Raw genomic sequence first — 20,570 nt, forward strand, 5'->3', positions numbered from 1 at the left:
TCTCAGAGCAGGTGTGAAAAGCCATAGGAACAGTTTGGCTATTGTCCAGAGACTCTGGCTAGTCAGGGTAAAATATATCTCAGCCACCGACAGGATGGCAGGAGAAGTGATACTGATTTTGCCCTACTCTTATGTGTGGCTGAAAAATGCTTGATTCTGTAAGGGCGGCACTATAACTAGCCAGATGATAGGCGGAGAAGGAAAGAGGATAAAGACAGGGGAAGAGGAAATATAAAAATGAACTTGAATGCAAGATGCTGGAGGCCTATAGTAAATATATCACCATTGCCCCTGTATTGCCAGGATTACTAGTCTGTTGTCCATGGACTGTAGCAATTGCTATTGATTGCCCTCATATTTTAGTACTCACCCATTTCTTGACAAATGTTTATATTTATATAAATAAATAAATAAATATATATATATATATATATAAATATATATATATATATATAGCCAAAAGTATGTGGCTACCTCTCTCAGTGAAGGGTGCTTAACCTCCCTAGTGGTTAATTTCTTTCCGGTTTTATACGTCTAAAAGCGGAACATTGTTTTTCATGAAAATTTATTTTACAGTATAATATAATAGTATGAGTATAATAAAGTTTGAGACACAAAATCATGTAAAAATAATAAATTGAATAAATTAAAAAAAAATCTATTTAAATTTTTTTTTTTTTAAATAAAAAAAATACATAATATACTCATACTATTATACTGTAAAAAAATGTTCTTGAAAACAATGTACTGCTTTTACACATATAAATCCAACATATTGCATTTAATACAGGTATTTTGCATTGAATGCAATACAAATGGTTTTTGAATTTCCCGCCCCGCCCTGCCGGCAATGTACACACGCACCAACGTCACCGGGAACTTTTGGTTGAATGGGTCAGCTGTTTTAGCTGCAAAGGTGTACCAACTCCATATTAATGGGCATGGTTGTGGAATGGGACATCAAGCAAGCTCCCTTACCAGCCTTATATTACCTTTTTAACAAGGGGAACCCTTAAAATAACTTTCAGGTCCTCAGGGAAACCCTTCAATAATAACCATCAATAATGTCCACAACTCACAGTACATTAGTGTAAATTAGAATGCCTTTTATATTGCTGACCAGAAGGAAGACTTGGTGTCACTTATACTGACCTGAGAGGTACAAATTACTCATTGTTTAATGAACCATTAGCAATCTCTGGAGAAACCCTAAGGTTTCACAGATCCCTAGTTGAGAAACACTACCCTATACAGTAGTTGTAAAAGTTAGGTGTTCATAAACTTTTGGCCATATGTTAGCCATAATGATCATTTTTGCCTTCAAGTTGCTGGCTCTGTTAATCATATAAAATCATTTTATTAACTTATATCCTATCACTGTAAATTCTTCTTTCTGTAGTGCCAGAAATATTGGCTAAGTGTTGGACATAAAATAGCTACAAGCTCTTCTCCCTGTCTTCACACAGATAAAAATGTAAATTTCTTGAAATCTTGCTCACCTAATATCTCCGTGACTGACATCTTTTATTCCCCTGATGTTTTGTACAACTGAACTTTTTTTTGTTATATAATAAATTCATTGTTCCTGTCATTCTCCTCAGACATCCAACGGTGTGATTTGCTGAATAATGCACCACACTTTACCGTTTTTATTATATTCCCATCATATTACAAGCAAATGTGGGGAAAGATTAATTTTCAATATAGTTGAAGGTTTTAGTGCTATTCTTTAATACTTTATCCATAGAACGCACCCTTTCATCTCCCCTGATTGCTCTTCTCCCATTGGCCCTGATTTATTAAAGCTCTCCAAGGGTGGAGAAGATACACTTTTATCAGTGAACTTGAGTGATACAGAAAACCTGGAATGGATTTCCTAAAAGTCATTAGCTATTTGATAGAAAATGTTTTCTAGTCTGTACCATCTTCATTCCAGGTTTGCTGGATCACCCAGCTTCACTGATGAAAATAGATCCTCTCCTGCCTTGGAGAGCTTTAATAAATCAGGGCCATTTTCTTTATTCCTCTGGTGTTTCATTCTTCTCCTCTCCCCTCCTTTGTTCTTATCTGGCACCTCCTTTTCCTTCTCTCATTTTCCATACTTCCTCTTTTCCTTCCATTACCCTCCTCTGTTTTACTCCTCTCTTACCCTTTATCTCCTTTACTACTCATCACTGCACTCTCTCCTTGCTCCAACCTTTACTCCTCTCTCCCCCTTTCCGTTTCTATTTTCCTCCTTTTTCTTCCTCTATTTTTTCTCTTTTCCCTCTTTCCATGCCTATGCTTTCATTCTCTCTTCGTCTCGCCTCTTCCTTCTCCCCTTCGCAAGCTCTCCGTCCCTTTCTTTTCCCTTCACCTTCTCCTCTCTCACTTCTTCACTCTTCCCAACTCTCTCTTACTTCTTTTCTCCATTCCCATTACTTGTTTTTTTCCTCATAACAAAATGAATGATGAGTGAATCTAAATAATCCATCAGATCTGGCAGTTCACTCTGTTCTGCTTGGCCTAATGTTCTCAAGTGCAGAAGCATTGAAGTAAACTAGGAAAGAAGTCAACCAAAAAGAAGATGTTATAATAAATGTCACTGAAATAATTACGGGCCAGCCAATGGTTGATGGTTCTTTCAGTATATAGGGCAGAGGTTCCAATCTCCAGAATAATTCAACTTCTACAGAATCCTATGTACCCTGCAAGTGCAGCTTAGTGTATGATGCTAGGTACAGGTAGTACTGGGTTTCCTGGCCTGAATGAACCCCAGGAGTTACGTCTTTCTAGCCAAGCAAATCCAGATAACTGATGATTAGGAAGCCAGAAAAAAAACAGGTGACCAAATATAAGAGCCACACATAATGCTATTTAAATAAGAAAGTTTATAAAGTAGTGAATTTGTTTTTTTGGTGTATTTCTTCCAAATTTGCAAAGTAATTCAGTGGTTAGCAAAAGACACTGACAGGTGAGATCTTCAATCCTTAAGTGATATTTTGTTGCCCGCTTACACTTGGTTTTTTTCTTGACATGATATCCAGATATGCACTGAAGGAGTTGATTTAATGAAAGCATGTAGGATGTTCACACAGCAAAGTGGATAATCATCTTGCAGAAAAATACTTCTCTTAGCTAATGAATTAAGTGAAGCTCTGTTGACTTTACCATCCAATCATTTGTTTTTGGATTCCTTGCATATTTTTGTGAATTATTAGCTTATTCAGCAAGCTAAGTGAATTATTCTTCGGAAGGTAATAACTTACTTTGATGGGTCTAAACAGTCTAAACTTTCCTAGTAATTCAGATTGCCGTTTGGTAAGTTCTGTGTTGCTGCTTGCACCTGAGTAGTTCAGCCCCATTCACTTTCCATCTGTTTTTGTCTATCTTTTTGGGAATTAGTTCAAAGAAATCAATGGGGCTGTATTGTGCAGATGTGGGCGGCATGGCATGCTCCATAAAAAATTGGCCTAGTCAGTACCTAATTCATGGTAAGTGCTGAACTGTATGTAGCTGGGGAGGGTGGGTTAGTTTAGGTCTGCGTAGTAGGGGGAAAATCAGGGCTACCTGTATATAGGTAAATGTAGCTGAATTCTTATTCTTTAAGTACACTCCATGGCACAGGTGGTCCCCAACCCCCTTTGACAGTTGGGCCGCGTCTCTGGCCGGTGCACCCACCAGTGGGATTAGAAGAAGAACCCCATTTGGGGGGGGCACACCGGCCAGAGCCACGGACCATGTCTCCCATATGTCCATGTCTCTGGACACCACCTGCCCACACTCCCATCGCAGACCTGTGATGGAAGAGTGGGAGGGTTCTGGCATCATAACGTCACTCTGCGGGGAAGTTTCTTCCCCTTTGAGTGACACACGGCTCCGCTAATATAGTGGTCCGCGATCTGCAAAAGTTTGGAGACCATTGATCTCTGGAATCCTTCTACATCCAGCTGGAAAGATTTAATATTGCAATGGTTTATGTTGACTGTATAGGGTCCTTCTGCCCAAAGCTGATGTTGTTTTTGGCAGGCACTAGAGACTTAAACTTCATGGCAGTTTCCTTTATCTTTCAGAGACCCCATTGTGAGATCTGTGTTGGGTTCCAAAAACTGACCACCAGCTGTTCCTATTATGAGGGGCTCACTTCACCTTTTTCCTATAACAATAGGAATCTAATAGCTGAAGAAGCTGGAACTCACAATGGTGGGCTGGATTCTCCAAATTCACTGGTGGAGAGGAACAGATCAAGGAAACAAGACAGGGAGATCTAACTTTAGGTATATCCAAGAAGCTAAATGTTGACCTAGGCTCACCTATATCTAAACTAGGGTCTGTGGATGGACTGACCCTTTAATACTCAGGTCCCAGTTGTTATACTTAGATGACAGCTAAAAAAAGCATTTTATCCCAAAAGTTTCCCAGTTATGTGCTGGAATGCAAATATCACCCATTAACATGTTTGTAATATTGCAGTGAATCTTTTTCTTTAAAAAGAAGGTGGTTACCCTGTGGAGTCAAACTCACATTACAATATATATTAAAGTATAACATGGAAATATTTTGGTATTTTATATTATCAAAATGGTATATTGCTCAAAAAGGATGGAATAGGAAAATGATTCTGTTCATATCATAGAATTAAATTTAAAAGGTCATTCCACCCAGAATTCATTTGTATGGCTGGCTCTGGGGAAGTCTCCCTGCCACAGTCCCACTTATGCTTGTCCTGCTGCATTAACTTTTTTTTTTGCTCTATCTGTTCAATATTTGCAATAAATAATATAAAACATATTGACCCTGCTAGAAATAGGATGTGCTTATAACTTCTGAGCTTTCTGCTTGTGCCGCACTCTAATCAACATTTTCACTGTTTTCTCTCTTCTTTCTTCTATGTTAAAGAAGGAAAGCTATATTTAATAAATTGTAATTTATAAAAAATAGCAAGTGATTTATATACAAAATGTTGTTCATTTACAGATTACACAGATTATTTCTTCTTTCATGAAAGCTATATTAGGTTGATATACTACAGCAATTTAGGTTGTTATCTTAGCAATGTGATTTCACTTAGCTTAGTAAATAAGGTGAAGCTTCAATGACTTTGACCACCCCATCACGTGCAAGGAAAAATCATGTTTTATGTGTGCATGTGATTGGATTGCCTTTGTAAAATACATTTTCACCATAATTACTAAGTTACTGTATATACTTGAATATAAACCTGAAAATGCCATTAGAGAAGGAACCTTGATTTATACTACTAGGGCCACTAGATGGTGCTGTGTTCCTATATAAAGTGCATAACAAACTTGCTATCTGAGACAAGTCTTTAACACTTTACAGGAGAACACAGTGCCATCTGCCTAACAATAAGGCAAAAAGGATCATTTAAGAGCAAGGGACCCAACTCAAAAGTACAAAATATTTTAACCTGTAAAAAGAGAAAGACAGCCTGAACCCATGTGATTTTAAATTTAATTTATTTAAACATTTAAATAAATGTTTTAAAAACAACACACACGTTATTAACATTAAATGTATTGGCATTTCTGTTGATCACTTTTTCCAGTATATCTCCGTTTATATTTTGATTGGTTTATATTCAGGTATATGTAAGTTAATTATCTCTTGCAATGTTGATATTTCACTTTGCAAAGTGAACAGCCTAAACCTTTTTATTAAATTAGCCTTGATGCGTTTATAACAATTGTCCTAAAGCCTTTGCCATCTGTTGGTCATGTCTCGGGGTATATATCTGTTCTAAATAGGAGTGCTGAAACAGAGTGCTGGACATTGGGCCTGATTTAGTAAAGCTCTCCAAGGCCAGACCTAACCTATTCCATCCAGGAGGAAACCCTGGATGGAATAGGTTAGCAAATGTTTTCAATTCTGGACCACATCCATTCCAGTTTTTTTGGATCACCCAGGTTCACTGATGAAAGTGTATCCTCTCCAGCCTTGGAGAGCTTTATTAAATAATTTAATCTATGTCTGATCAACAGGGTAGTTGGTCTTCAATTGCCCTGGATTCAGGTTTGTGTGACTTCTGTCTATGTTCTTGAAACTCCAATCAAAATATGAAGCACCTGTCATGTGTTAGTATTCTCTTTAATTCACATGTGGCAGCACAAGAGACTAATAGAATGTTTCATCCTAGAAGCTAAGTTACAAGTTTAATGACCTTTGCATTATAGGAAGGTGCCAATCATTGGAATAAATGTGTGAATTGGGGGGGGGAGTTGCAGTTCCAATATTATGTTATGAAAACTCATTTCATAAGGTTTTGAAATCCTATTTGCTTTTGGAAAGGCTCCTGTAAATAAAAGGCATCATTTCACATTTTCAGTAATATGTAAAAGGCTGGCTTTCCCTTTTTCATAATTATTTTTTTTCCTGAATGGGAAACTCACAGATTCCTGGGATACTTATATATATATATATATATATATATATGTATATAAGATTGGAGCTCTTTTATCTACATTTGGAGGAACCCACATCACCCAATCCCACGTTTGCTCAGCGCAAGAATGGGTGACGTGATCAAACACCCGGAAAAAAGAAGATGGCAGCATGGGACAAAACAATCAGCCTTGGATAAAGAAGAAAGCCAAGACAGAGTGGGATTCACTGGGCACACCATTTACATTAATCGAGGGCTTTCAACAAGTAAAAAATTCATTTTTATTTCATTCAAGTTGTACTTTAAAACATAGATGATAGCAATTTTACCTCCTAATAAAGCTTTGTTGGGTGTTATACTACAGAGGCACTTTAAAGTGTACTTAAACTCGTATAAAAGGGTAGACAACCTTATATTTAACATAAAATTTTGTTTGTGTTTTTTTAAGTGCAACTCCCTCTGCGCCAGCCGGAAGACAGATATCGGGACACCGCAGGACGTAATGGATGAAACCTCCCGACGGATAAACTAATCTGCGGGATTGAAGGTGAGTGTGATTTTTTTTTATTTTGGGTTAGTTTTGGGTTTACTTCCACTTTAAGGTAGACCTAAACTGTGCTATGTATTATATCTGAAATAAAGATTTTATTAATAATAATATTAATGATAATAATGATAATGGCTGGATTGCCATTTAACTTTGTTAAAGAGATGATAAAGTTGAGATGTGTTAGCACATATTGTATGAAGACAAAAGAACACACCATTGCCACTTTATATGGACCAAGAAAGTTTCATATGCCTACAATGATTTGTTAAACCTTTTCAATGACCTTAAAAAAATCAAATTTAATTTTTCATAGGTTGGATGAAGGTTTTGTGTAAAATAATACTGTTGTTAGTTAGGAAGTAGTAGTCTATAGATAAAACTAAGACAAATGACAACTGACTTTTTAGGGGATTTTGTTTCAAAAAGACGGACAGTCTCTCTAAATTGGGGACAGTTGTAAGTTATATGCTGTATATTGTAAACACTTGACAAGTTATTTTGTATGAAGTACTTAGTTATAACTCGAGGTAATCCCCCTGGGACAAGAAAGTTAATTTTGTAGGCTGGGTAACACAAATGTTTTTATTTAATCCATTTAGCGAGAGTCTCCTGTCAGTCCCCTGAGGAAGCCATACGGCGAAATGGGTTGGGATCTGAGACACTTTGATTGATTTTTCTATTGTTCTTCTTTGATTGGAATACCCAACTAATACGTTCTGATCCGTATGTGTTTGTATGGCTCTGATGATCTATGTCTAGATTTACCTGCTGTCTATTTTGAACTACAGGAAATAAATTTTGTCTAGTAGTGCATCAGTTTTGCTTCAATGTAATCGAATATTGCTTTGTTGTGTTAATATACACCTATAAAGTTTCTATTGAATTAATTTTGCCTGAAAAAGCCATTTGTGTATGAAAGGCACCTTTTCCCATCTTCTTTGCTGCTCATTGCTGCTGATCTCCTGAAATTATTATTTTTTTTTGCACTCTTGAAGGGTTGTCTGCAAATGATTGCTCAGAAAAGGGAAGCCTGGACCCGAGGTACGGAGGACTATTCGTACAAATGACCATGTTATTGCATTTCCTATTCTGGAGGAAGAACCTCACAACAAACATAAGGGCAATACATGCAAACCCTTTGACTTTGTGGTTTGCTGAAGGCATTTAAAAATAATATAATAACATCAACAAAAATAAAAAAAAGCATGAACATGTAATCATTTATATGATATTTTATTTTGTGAATGGTTTTACATTTACAGCTAAGATATAGTTACACTTAAAGCCTTTAATGCCAACAGACACACAATGCCTGTAGGGTGAATCTTTCATGAACAAAGCAAAACATCATGTTCATTTTTGTGTGTCAAGTGAATAGTTTATGAAGCAGCATTAATTATGAAGACCAAATTCACTGTGAATACTAGATAAAGGTCAAATATCGCTGTTACTTCAGTCATTTTTGTACATGTCATGGTATATGAAACATATTATCGTTTGAAGATCTAAAATGATATATTTTATTTTAATTGGCTAGCCCCCAGACCAGAGTAAATCACCCAATATTTGGTTTGCCAGTATTGCAAATGTTGATGTATTTGATTAAAGAGAAAATAATTAGAAGAATTACAGAGGTAAAAGTTTGGTTGCCAATATTGGATGGTATTATGGTACTGTGGACAGAGGCATGTGGCAATGAACTGAGCGAAGCAGTACCAGACCCTGTGTGCAAAATAGAGACACCGTATATGTGGTTTGTTTTGGAAGTGCTTGTTTTGATCCATCTCTGTTACAATATTTTATTGAGTTTTAAAAGGTTACAAGGTATAACAATAAAATGATACAATGTTACAATAAAAATGAAGCAACATGAAATGATATAATTTAGGTTATAACGTAAAAGAAAAATAAATACATACAATGTAATAGTAATGATCCATCTCTGTCACCTTGTGGATTCCCTTTTAGGCTGGACATGGGCCCTCAATTGAGATTAAATTCCACCCATTTACAGAGGTAATGGGTGAGTATAAGTACTGGAAGAAGTGTAGCCTAATCTCAACCTTTGTGTCTGCAGGCATTATATGAGACCTGTGCACTAACACTACAAAATATTTTAGGCCAGCTCAGGCTCACCTTAAAGAGCATCTAAAGTGTTGAGTAAGTCAGGGAGGTACAAGCTACTTGTCCGTGCAATGATAGACCTACCGGAAACACAATAATTATGGAAGATTGGGAGAAACCAAATCAAAGGAGTCATAAAGCACATACCGGTAGACAAAGAAGCTGCACCACTGAATTAAGTCAAATTGCCCAGATCCATAATATTCAATGTAACTGAAGGGGTGGGGAGCCACCAGCCATAAAATTATTCCAATGCAGCTTTATAAAGGGGAAGCCTTCAGAACTGTTGTTAACTTTTGTTAAAGGGGCATTTTTTTATAGAATAGAAATAATTGACACCTGATTTAATTTTTCTTTTGTACTGCCTGTGCCTTCTTGGAAAGGTTTCCACCTGAATAGAACGTAGGAGGTGATTTTGCTGTCATTGGAATGTGTCCTCATTGACTTCAGCTTTACATCTTTACAGCTGTTGTAGTATATGTACATTGCTGTGTTGCAAAAAGACAGTTCTATTAATTTTTCAGCTGCCAATGCAGGGCAGCAAAAGGTGTTGGGACTTCTTTATTTAAAGCAGTTACCATACGTTGTGGTGGGTTGCAATACATTGCCATCAGCAAACTGCGTCAGGGTGCCAATCAAAATTCTTGAATTAAATAATCAAAATTTCCCTTTGTACAGATGTCCATTTCTGTTCTGGAGACAACTGTAAAATGTTTAAGTTTCCATCTCTTTCTGTGCTGGTGATAACAGTCAGAGAGAAGATGGATCTCCCAGAAGAGGACATAGACAGCAATCCATTAGTCCAGTTCCTGTGCCGTATAACAAATTGTATGGCATTAAAGTTTTGTAGATTAGCTTTGATGATCAGAAATTCTCTATTTTTTTTTTAGGCTGTTGAAGAAGCCAACAACATTTTGGTATAGGACTACAGTATCTCTAATCATTTGGTTAGTAATGATGCCTGGGGTGATGTGCCAAGTAAAGGCAGCCAGCCTTTTTCTCAAATGGGTTTTAGTACTTTGAGAAAGGGGTCCTTTGTGCTCTTTAAAACTTTAGATAATTAAGGAATCATCATAAATGTTTTAACATGAGCTGGTTATCTATAATTAGACTTGTACAGTACCACCGTAAACCTGGCACCTACTGTTTGCATGACATATTAGGAGTCGGTGCTGCACAGATTGATGAAAGTGTGGTATGTATTACTGTCATATATCCTGTCCCTGTAAACCTCTTTCCTTCAAATCATGCTGATATTTGGAGTGAGAGAAAATCTCCCCAAGAGGGTCAAAGACAGCAAATAAAGTTTGCTAATAAATTCTAACCAAAGCATAGAAAAAGTTTTGTCTGCCGATGGGCCTTAGTGCATAGATACCCGGTGACAGTGTTTGTCATTTGCCTTTGGTGAGCAGCACAAATATCAATACAACAATCTCCATCTGCAAGACAAGAGAATATTTCATAGTACCTTACGAGTCTAAACACACAAGATGACAACAGGGGAGACTTCACCCTCACAAGCTAATGAAAGCTTTATCAACGTCTTGTTTTTTGCTTTCCCAGGAGAAGGAAAGTAAAACCTGTCACTTTGTACAAGGAATTGTGATTAACGTGTTACAGGTTATAACTAAAGCTAGCCTCTGTTGTCAAAGATTCAAATAAATGATGGCCCTGGCATTGCCGTTGTTACTGAAATAATATTTTCAAGATATAAACTCCCAAACTGAAATGAATTAAAGTGGAACTCCATGCAAAAATCTTTAAATAAGGATGAACACTCTCTTTCATATATTTTAATGCTCTTTTTGTATAATGGTCTACCTTTATGAGCTTTTATTTGTTATACCATGCTGGTACTTTTTCTACAGCCCCATATCCTGCTTTGGGCCAACAATTCCATGATACTGCTGCTGAGTTTGCAGCATTGCTGGCCTTCCGTACTCAGCGTTTGTGCCAATGTTCTAACTTCTGCTCCTCGTCTTCTAGCTTAGTTCGAAAGAAGCATGAAAACCATCTACAGGCCTTACTCAACAAGCACAACACTGAGGAAAGATTTGACAAACATGTGACTATAAATAATGCATTGAAAATAATTTTAGATCGTTCTTCTTTGAAAGGCCATGCTTACTGTAAAATAAAAGTAATGCTAATTTTGACTTGGTAAGCTCAGAATTTGTCTGCTCCTACTTCACATACCTAAATGCCTTGTCCAACCCACTGTTTCATTAACTCCAGCTTCTTCTCCCCTTATACCAACAACAGTGCAATGAAATTAGTCCCCAAATATTACCTGTTACCCAAATTTGTGCACAGGTGTTACAGGTCCTCAAAAGGTCTGACCCCCACCAACATCAAAAGTTGTGGTCTACCTCTAATTTTTCTTACTGTTCCCAGCCGCAAACCACCAACCTAGGGACAATATCCAACACATGCAGACTCCTAACCACCCCTTTTAACTTCTCCCATCCCATACCTCACTGGGTGGGAGTGCAGGCTTCCAGTTTCTGGAAAGTGCTCCCCCCACTTCTGCTTCCTCTCTCTACCTCTTCTTCTATCTCCTTCAATCACATTTTGCCCTAAACATTAACCAACCTTTCTACCTCCCTGAGCCCCTGTCATGACAGCCCTCCATCATCTCCTTTTGTCGTGGCTTTAGGCTTTACTTTATGGTGTATGGTGTTGCACAGTTGCATTTTTTTCATGGCCATTGTTGACAGACTTTGGTCTTATGTTGATGACATCGGCTTGACATTGGTTTGAGAAAAAGCAAGCACATTGAGAACGAGTGGAGTCAAAGCTCCTTATCTACATATACTGTATTGCCAAGGGCCGGACACCAGATCATCATACCTAGTTATATGGCCAATGTTATGTAAACAAGGTATTATCTTCTGGTGTTTTTAATGAAGTGTAGTAGTAATGCTACAATATTTAAAGGCATTTTAGACAATTGTGCCCTTCCAGTCTTGGGGACATAATTTAGGGAAGAACCTATTTCCGTTCCAGTGTGCCCCTATGTACAAAGTTAGCTTCATAAAGACATAGTTTCGTTTGGAGGAACTGACCTAAATCCTGACCTCAACTTTTGGGATGATTTGGAAAGCAAAATATGGGCCATGTCTTCTGGAACAACATCAGTTGAGTGTCTGATCCCACAAATGCCTGTGGCACAAATTCCCACAGACACAAAATATTTTGGAATGACTTCGTAAAAACATAGAAAATGTTACAGCCACAAAGGGCTCAGATCTTTAATATTGTCCATGGTTTTGATATTGGATACCCAACATTCTCATATAGGTGTGACGGTCAGGTGTCCCCAGACTTTCGATTGTTGAACATTGCTATATAACCTGACATACTTTCATCCATCTTTTACATAGTTCTCATTTTGCAGATTTTGAAAATACATGTTTGTTAAGCAATTACATCAAAATGATCTCTTGGTGGCCAGTCTCTGTTATAATTTGCAAAATGCCAAATGTTTTAGAATGCTTTGGGTATTTGGAGGAGAAATCTGAGCAAACATGGGCACAACACCCATGCAGATAGAGCCCTGGCCAGGATTCAATCATTGAACCCTAGCACTTCAATGCAAGAGAGCTAATGCTAACCACTTAAGTAAGTAGCATTTTCAGATGGCCATGCCTGATGCCATACTTATTCAACACAATTTTCTTGTATCATTTCTGCCTGCTGATTTTTTTTAACATATGAGTTAGGAATATATGCCTTTTCCGGAAATGTAGTTGCATTGCCATATGGGTAGGGGTCCAATGATGGTAGTTAAAGTAGAAACACAATTTTTTTTATAAAGCTATAAATGGAAAACATTTTATGGCTGTTTCTCTATTGGTGACATCAGTCACTGTTGTTCTGATAGGAGGGGGTTGCTTTTTTATCCACAATATCAGCATTCCCTTTTGCATTGACCTATCTATGGCTGCTCCCATGTGACATGCAATAAAATGATTTTACCATGTCTCAGAGCCTGTGTGAGGACTGAACACTCTGCCAAATGCTGCAGGATCATCATGCTTTGCCGTCCGGATAAAACCTAAGTGTCAACAGGAAGCACGGTGATAAAGAACAAGTCAGAGACCATCAGTACAAGGCAGAGTGCTGGAACATATAAAGAACAAAATGGCGAAAGGCCATCAATTTAAATTGAAGGAACACACATCGGTATCAGGAATAGCAATCGGAAACTATATTGGGGAAGACGTTTTTTTACTTTGTGAAGAACATGTGTAGAAATCCTGAAATAAATTCCCCAAGGATGAATCCTAGGTAAAAAGCTAAACACACAGATGAAATATTGTTAGGGGAGCTGTTAAAGTGTACCTGCTAAAGGAACTTTAATTTTTTAAAAGCGATCCAGAGATTATAGAGCATTTAGAGCATAGCATTGCTACACAACTTACCTCTATCTGGCAGGGCAGAAGACCAGATTTTAATTGGCTGTAGATAAATAACACTTATGGGTCCTGTCTCTCCTTCAACCAGTGACTAGACAATGAATGGAGAGGAAGAAGACCAGTGAGTTCATTTCTCTTCCTTCCAGCATGTTCCTTGCTATATGAGCACGGACAAAATTTGTGCTACTTCTTCTCCCAGGGAACAGGATACTCCTCTTATGGGTATTTCTCTAACTGCTCAGCACAAGTCACTTTTGCCACACCATTGCTGCCCATGCACTGGGCAATTATATTGAGGTAACTCTCATTAAAATTAAAATTATGATCTGATTGCGCCTGGTAATGATGTAATGTGTTGGGTTTGTTAATTGATATTTTGTATAGTTTATGTGAATGAATCTCCCCCGAAGAAGAAGAATCTGTGAAACGCGTTGGAACTACATAGTTCAAACACACATAGAACTTGTTATCTTCTTATTGACTCTGTATTATAACAGAAAACCAACTTTGAAATGTATCTTGTGTCAATAAATTGTTTGTTTCTTTGATTTCTAACCCTGCTTCAAACCCCTCTGTTTTCTACTGTTATCTACTGTATTCGGTGTACAACACAAATCAGAACCACTGGGGTAATATCCAGTTTTCTATATACTACTTCTTTTTCCATTCAAAGCTTTGCTTTACAGAGATTGCATGGAACTCAAAATACCCCCCTAGCTGCTCTCTTCGCTCCCCCAATGACCTACTAATGACTTCCTCACTCATAACCTCGTCACACACATGGCAAATGCAAGACTTTTCTAGGGCTGGCTCCACTCTCTGGAATGGTCTTCCTCGTCCTATTCAGCTTGCTTCTACTTTGCGCTCATTTAAAAGAGCCCCCAAAACCCATCTTTTCAAACTTGGCTTCCCGTATTTTTCTGTCTCATAAAACCCTCACTACTTCCCACTATCCCATATCCCCCTCAAATTAATTTCAGGTACTTGCAATGCTTGCATTTAGAAATACACATGAGGATGTAATAGCAAATACATGTCTGCATTAGGAGCAGATGGATATGTTAGCTTCCTAGCCTATCCATCAGTATGTTGGAGGAGAACTCCGGTGCCGTCTCCTTCTAATGCCTCTCCCTATCCTCATCCAAGCTCAGCTTTGCAGGTACAACAAGAGGCTGACACCAAGTAAATTTGGATGCTACTTGCGTTGAACAAAAACATTGAAGCTGCATTGATTTGTTTATTTTATATCTACTTGAAATTTAACTTTAAGGTACCAAAGTAGAATATCAATTGAAGGTTACAAGCAATGGCAGGGTAATACTGAATCTTACATCCATTCTGAAAATGACCATTCACAAATGGACCTAAATTTCAATATGGTATTAGTTTAGGAAAATGGTTGGCAACATTCACTTTGGGTCTTCTTTAGGCATAAAATTAAGATAATGTGCCTCCTGGACAGAAGATCCTGTAAATCATTATTGTAGTCTATTATTATCACACCGTCGCCTTTGTTAGCTTATGAAATTTACATCACACGCTGTTTTTACTGTCATATTGCCCCTGAGTATTTCTTCTGATCTTTTCTTTTTCTTTGTGCTGAATGTGAGATTGAAGGACATTTCCGACAAGTTCTGAAAAGCTTGTAAACAATCCTACATAATGATGTCCATTTCCACAGTTCACAAATCTGACAAACAAACAGAGCCAGGCACAGCTGACATCTCTGCAATGCTAAATATAGAGCGAGCATTGATCCAGCGTATAAAACATTCATGAGATCAAGACAGGCACCTGGGCCGAATCTGCAAAGCCTGTTTTCTTTTGCTGGAGGAGTCCAGTTCCACTGCGGGTGTTAAGAACTCAATGATTTGTATAATACATACAAGATACATCAATAAGTTTTTAAAGTTAAACTGTTTTACATACAAGTGGTGAATAATCTTGGTTTCTAATCTTCAAAGCCAAGTAGGGCCAAGCTGTATCAAAGGAAACCAGTTGTAATGTTGTTCTTCTACTTGTTATAAAAATGTTTCATTACTTTCTGAATCATTCATTCAGCAAGTAAAGTCATATTTGCTGATATGCATTAAATGACTGAAATGTAGTAGACACAAAACCAAAATTCAGGAGGTCATCAATGGCAGAACCACTTTTTCTTTTGGCATGACGATCCTGTCAATTGGAAAACTTAGTAAGACTAGCCATATTTAAAAGATGGCAGTATAAAATAAACTTTGAACAGCGGTATTTAGCAGAATGTGCATGCTAATGCTATATTTTTATGAATACCTGACTATTTGGGCTTGTTGTACACCATGTTGGACACCATGTTTGAAACCATGATGTTGGTCTCCCATCCCCAACCCTTCTGACTATAACATCCTCCGCACCTCCAGGGTTTTCACAAGACTTTGGAATATCACTATGGGAATCTGTGCCCATTAATCTAAAATGACAATTGTGAGTCCATGTTGAGTACAGATTGTTGAAGGAGAAGAAGTGGTCCGTAATCGGTGATCCAGATGATCCCAACAGGCTCTGTGTAGGTTGCTTGAGATCCTCTACATCAAAAGAATTGAAGTGGAACTCAAGTTGGACTTTAAAAACCTGTGATCAGACAAAGTTTAATTGCATTCTTACCTGCCTGATCGCTTCCTAAAATGTCTAAACTCTGAGCTGTTCATGCAGCGATACTTAGCACATTGTGGCTTCCTCTATGGATGGCTGGAATGAATGTGTAGGAGTTATCTCACCCCGGCCCAGTCAATCAGGAAGATTGGAATAAAGAAAAAAAAAAAGATAGACGAGTCCTGATGAAATAGGGAGAGGAGATGATCCAATTTAAACCATGTCTTATGGGGCTGGCTTTGGCACAGCGGCATATGCATGTTGAAACAGAAAAGGGCTTTCACCAAACTTTTATTACAAGGTAGCAAACACAAACTTGTCTTTATATGTGTTTGTATAGCAAATACTGGAAACACCTAAAATTAAAGAAAAAAGAAAGGGATAACCACATACTTGATGTCATGGCCTATGGGTAAAACCTGAGATATCAGGTGCACGGATCCCAGGAGGAGCCTTATTGAGCAATGGGCATGGCCGAGCCCTAGGAGCAGGATGGTGGACAGCTGTTTCCAGTTTTGATCTTGTTTTCTGTAGGCAATAAAAAACTTTAGAAAAGCCGTTCTTACTAGCCAAATTAGGTGAACATAATTTCTGGTCCTCAGTAGCTCGGGGCTGCTTCAATGTAAATGGGTTGCAAATCTATAGTTTCATTTGGTCAGATGGAGGCTTTGGAGACAAGGAGGTTTGCTTGATTCTGGCTAGTAAAGCTGGGTAAGCAACTGGTGAAGTCAATTGGATGAGGGAGAAAAGGACTCTTGGTTACAAAGAACAAACCATCTTCTCTGCCTGGAATGAGTTTGTTTGTGTAGCACTAGGCAACTAAACCTGTGGTGCTGGTAATACAAACAAGAGCAGAACAAGGGTGCAAATGTTAGTGGCATATAGCCAATAAAAAACAGTTTTGGCTATGCTTGCAGCAACAGTATGTCATAAATGACCCTTGAGCACTCAGCAGCGACCCTCTACTGGCAGTGTGCCACTATAAGTAACCATGAGTTCCGGGAAATCCACCTGTCAATCAAACATCAACACAATTCTGTATTTTACACCTTCCTGTCTAGTCATGAAACCCATGTCACGGGGACCCTTCTGCTGACCGTTACAAAGGGGAATGAAAAATAAGAAACTCTTCAGGAGAGACTCATGCTTCAATATCAGTCTTCCAAACTGCCACGTCAGGAAAATAAAAAGTACGATAACATGAAAAGAAAATGCATTCAATCACATTACTTTCCTGCATGTGCACCCTTATGTTTCCTTTTGTAATTTCAGGTGTGGATATCACGCATATATAAAATGCTTAGCAAGGAATAAGGAAAGAAGTCATATAGAATCCACAGTTTTCTCATGTTGATAATATTTTATGTGCAGGGTTAGTTCATTTAGCTTCTATCATATAAACCCCCCAGTTATTATTGTGGAAATAGATATTGTATTATATTACTAAGTTGTTTTTGCCTAAAAGTCAGACATTGGAATAATACGCATGTGAAGGTGTTGTGCTTGCTCATGGAAATGGTTATCCCGTGTATGTAATTCACAATGCCATGCACATCAGATTGCTATTCATTCTTACTAGTAACTCAATGAACCTTACCAGCACTCACAGCAATAAATGGCCATGCATTGCTGTGTGCTGCATTTTCAGAAGTCAGCATGCACAACATTTCTGAGCATGAGGCAGCCCATCAATATGCACTGGCTACCCTAACGCTTATGCCATCGTATTGTGTTCTCACCAAATGTAACACACAGCCATGTCAGATACAAGCCTTTAGTTTACACACAATGCTTTTCCCAATGCTCCATGTCTGAAATGTATTTTTCAATCCAATGAGTAAATGCTAGAGCAGTGTTTCTCAAAGAGGAGATATAGGACACATAGAACCTTTTTTTACCTCTTCTCTCCTTATTGCCTTTTCTTTTAAAAAAACACAAAAAAGAAATGGCCTGGTTTATAAACACCTGGATAAATGTGGATAAGCTCTTCATATGGTTTTCCAGGGATTAAAAAAAAAAATGTATGTGTAAACCATCAGGGACATCCTAGAGATAAACTAACATAGTCATACAGGAAACACAAAAAACATGGAAGCTGAGAAAATCTCCCTAAGGAGTAAAAAAAACAAGATGGCTGTAATAAAAGCAAAAAAGTGGAGATACAGGAAGAAGAAACATTTTGTAGCAAAATAAATATAGTATACGTTTTATAACAATCTGGTAAGTCACTCACATTTTACGCTGCGTGACAAGCTCTTTGGTGGCGAGGTATCAACAGACGCTGAAAGAAGAAAAGATGCAACATAAAAAAATGATCTTTTACACAAAACTGGACTGTATAATGTATTAGAGAGAGACAGGACTTTCCACTTGTGGGTGCAACTGATCTTTAACAGCCTGAAAACTAACTGTAAGTTGCCCCCAAATATGACCATTATACTTTGAAACATAACGGCAAACCATGGGGCCCCATAGCAAAATTCTGATGCCCTTTTATCCCAACACCCAAATTCTCTGTGCAGCTGGCAGTGTGAACAATGACAATAAAAGTATTTGTAAACCTTAAGATTGACATTGCAAAGATGCACTGTTATTGTCAATAACAAATCAACAATATTTGATGATCCTTCCAGTAAGCTAGCGTTCTTTCTGTATTCTAACTATGGAAAGCATGGAAGCAGATTTGTGCTGATGTGGTCAGTTTGTATGCCCGGATCCTTTTTGGAAGGAGTGTCTGTAGCCCTCTTGCTAACCCAGCTGACATGCCCACTGCCCATCTCTGCTCCTTTAAATGGAAGAAATTCTTGTATGTAATCATTCTGTATAAAGACATCATACACGGATCAATGGGTGCACAACCAGGGAACATAATGGACTAGCTCAATTTGGTGTTAAACAACCTTCCTCTCTTCATTGCATTAGGCAAACATAAGTCAATGGGAAAAGCTTGTGCTGCTGCCATGGTTATTTTTAACCCTGATTTTACAGTTTCTCCTTGGCCACTCATGCTCCTAGAATTGCATTGCAGAAATCAGCGTGACATGTTATTCTGTTCTTGGAAGCACTGGGCACTTTTTAGGCAAATCAGATTGGCGTGGAAGCTGAGCAGTGGCCTCTTTTGGTCCCTTTTACCTATTAAGAGCAAACTACTGGTTCACTTTAAAGACCAATTCCATTTTGCCATCATTCTAATGGGGAAGGAAAGAACCTTTCTGCAGTAATCAATGCTGCATTGATGTTGTATATTGCAGGGGTGACGACACTTCTATTTCCATCTATGCCCTGAATTGGCAGGGTGATAGGGTCTCTTAAAAACTGTGTATATAGCACAGATTTAAGTAAAGGTCTACATTTACATCAGTGGTTGTCAATATATAGTGTTGAGGGGGGGTCTACTTTGACCCCTGAATTCATTAAAGGGCTCCACATAAAGTTCAGTATATGTGATACTACAGAAGATTGTTTGTGGGCATACCACAGGAGATGGTCAGAGAGGACGGACATGCTACAGGTATGAATGGAAACCAGGGACATGGTGCAGACTGTGTGTGGATATAACATAAATTGGTCAGAGACTGTGGACAAGCTACGGGTATGAATGGGGATAGGAGACATGGTGGAGGACTGTGCATGGATATACCATGTGATTATCAGAGACTATGAACATGCTACAAGGATGTTTGGAGACTATAGACATGGTGAAGGACTGTGCATGGATATATTTGACATGGTCAGTGACTGTGGACAAACTACTGGTATGGTTGGCAAAATGGAGACATGGTGCAGGATTGTTCATGGATATAACATAGGATGCTTAGAGACTGTGGACATGCTACAGGTATGGTTGAAGAGTGTAGTCTTGGTGCAGGACATAAATAGGGTGATACTACCGAAGACTGTGTATAGACATACCACAGGAGATGGTTGGAGACTGTGGATATGCTATAGGTAGGGTCATGATAGTATTCTAGAAATCACTGTCATTGAAGCCCTATTCTAAATCTATTTTTTCACTACTGACTACTGGGGTCTGAAGGCTACAGAACAACCAATATCAAAGGGTTGCTCATGGCTGTTGGACCACAAGTTGCAACCCAAGGATATACAATACATTTCTCCCTATAATCAATACCTTTCAAACCAATGCCAGAAACATGGCAGATCATGTCACAATAATGTTACATTGAATTCACATTGTATGAAACTCCCTTATTCAATCTACTTTACCATATTAGAAGGAATGTGCACAATTTGCTATTTCCAACTGACTGGGTTTATTAGTAAAATCCTGTTTTTGCACAGTATTATGCTACATAACCATGAAACACCATCTGGGAATTGCTAAAAAATAAAAATACTAAACTTGGCACTCAGCAATTTATCATATTCAGTATTTCTGCCAATCTTATTTAATTACAGTCACATACGGGGAAGTGGGTTGAGCAGTGCAGAATTCAGTATTGGC

General features: G+C 38.1%; 1 protein-coding gene across 1 annotated transcript in view; it reads right to left on the reverse strand.

Annotated features, from left to right (window-relative positions):
- The window catches only part of LOC140330156 (spermatogenesis-associated protein 7 homolog), a gene marked incomplete in the record, with an annotated part of 92,702 nt that overhangs the window by 40,646 nt on the left and 31,486 nt on the right, over nt 1-20,570 (reverse strand). The window contains 1 exon segment of the mRNA XM_072410469.1: nt 18,339-18,386. Within this exon segment, the coding sequence (XP_072266570.1) occupies nt 18,339-18,386 (48 nt within the window).

Source organism: Pyxicephalus adspersus, chromosome 4, assembly GCF_032062135.1.
Source record: "Pyxicephalus adspersus chromosome 4, UCB_Pads_2.0, whole genome shotgun sequence".
Lineage (NCBI taxonomy): Eukaryota > Metazoa > Chordata > Amphibia > Anura > Pyxicephalidae > Pyxicephalus > Pyxicephalus adspersus.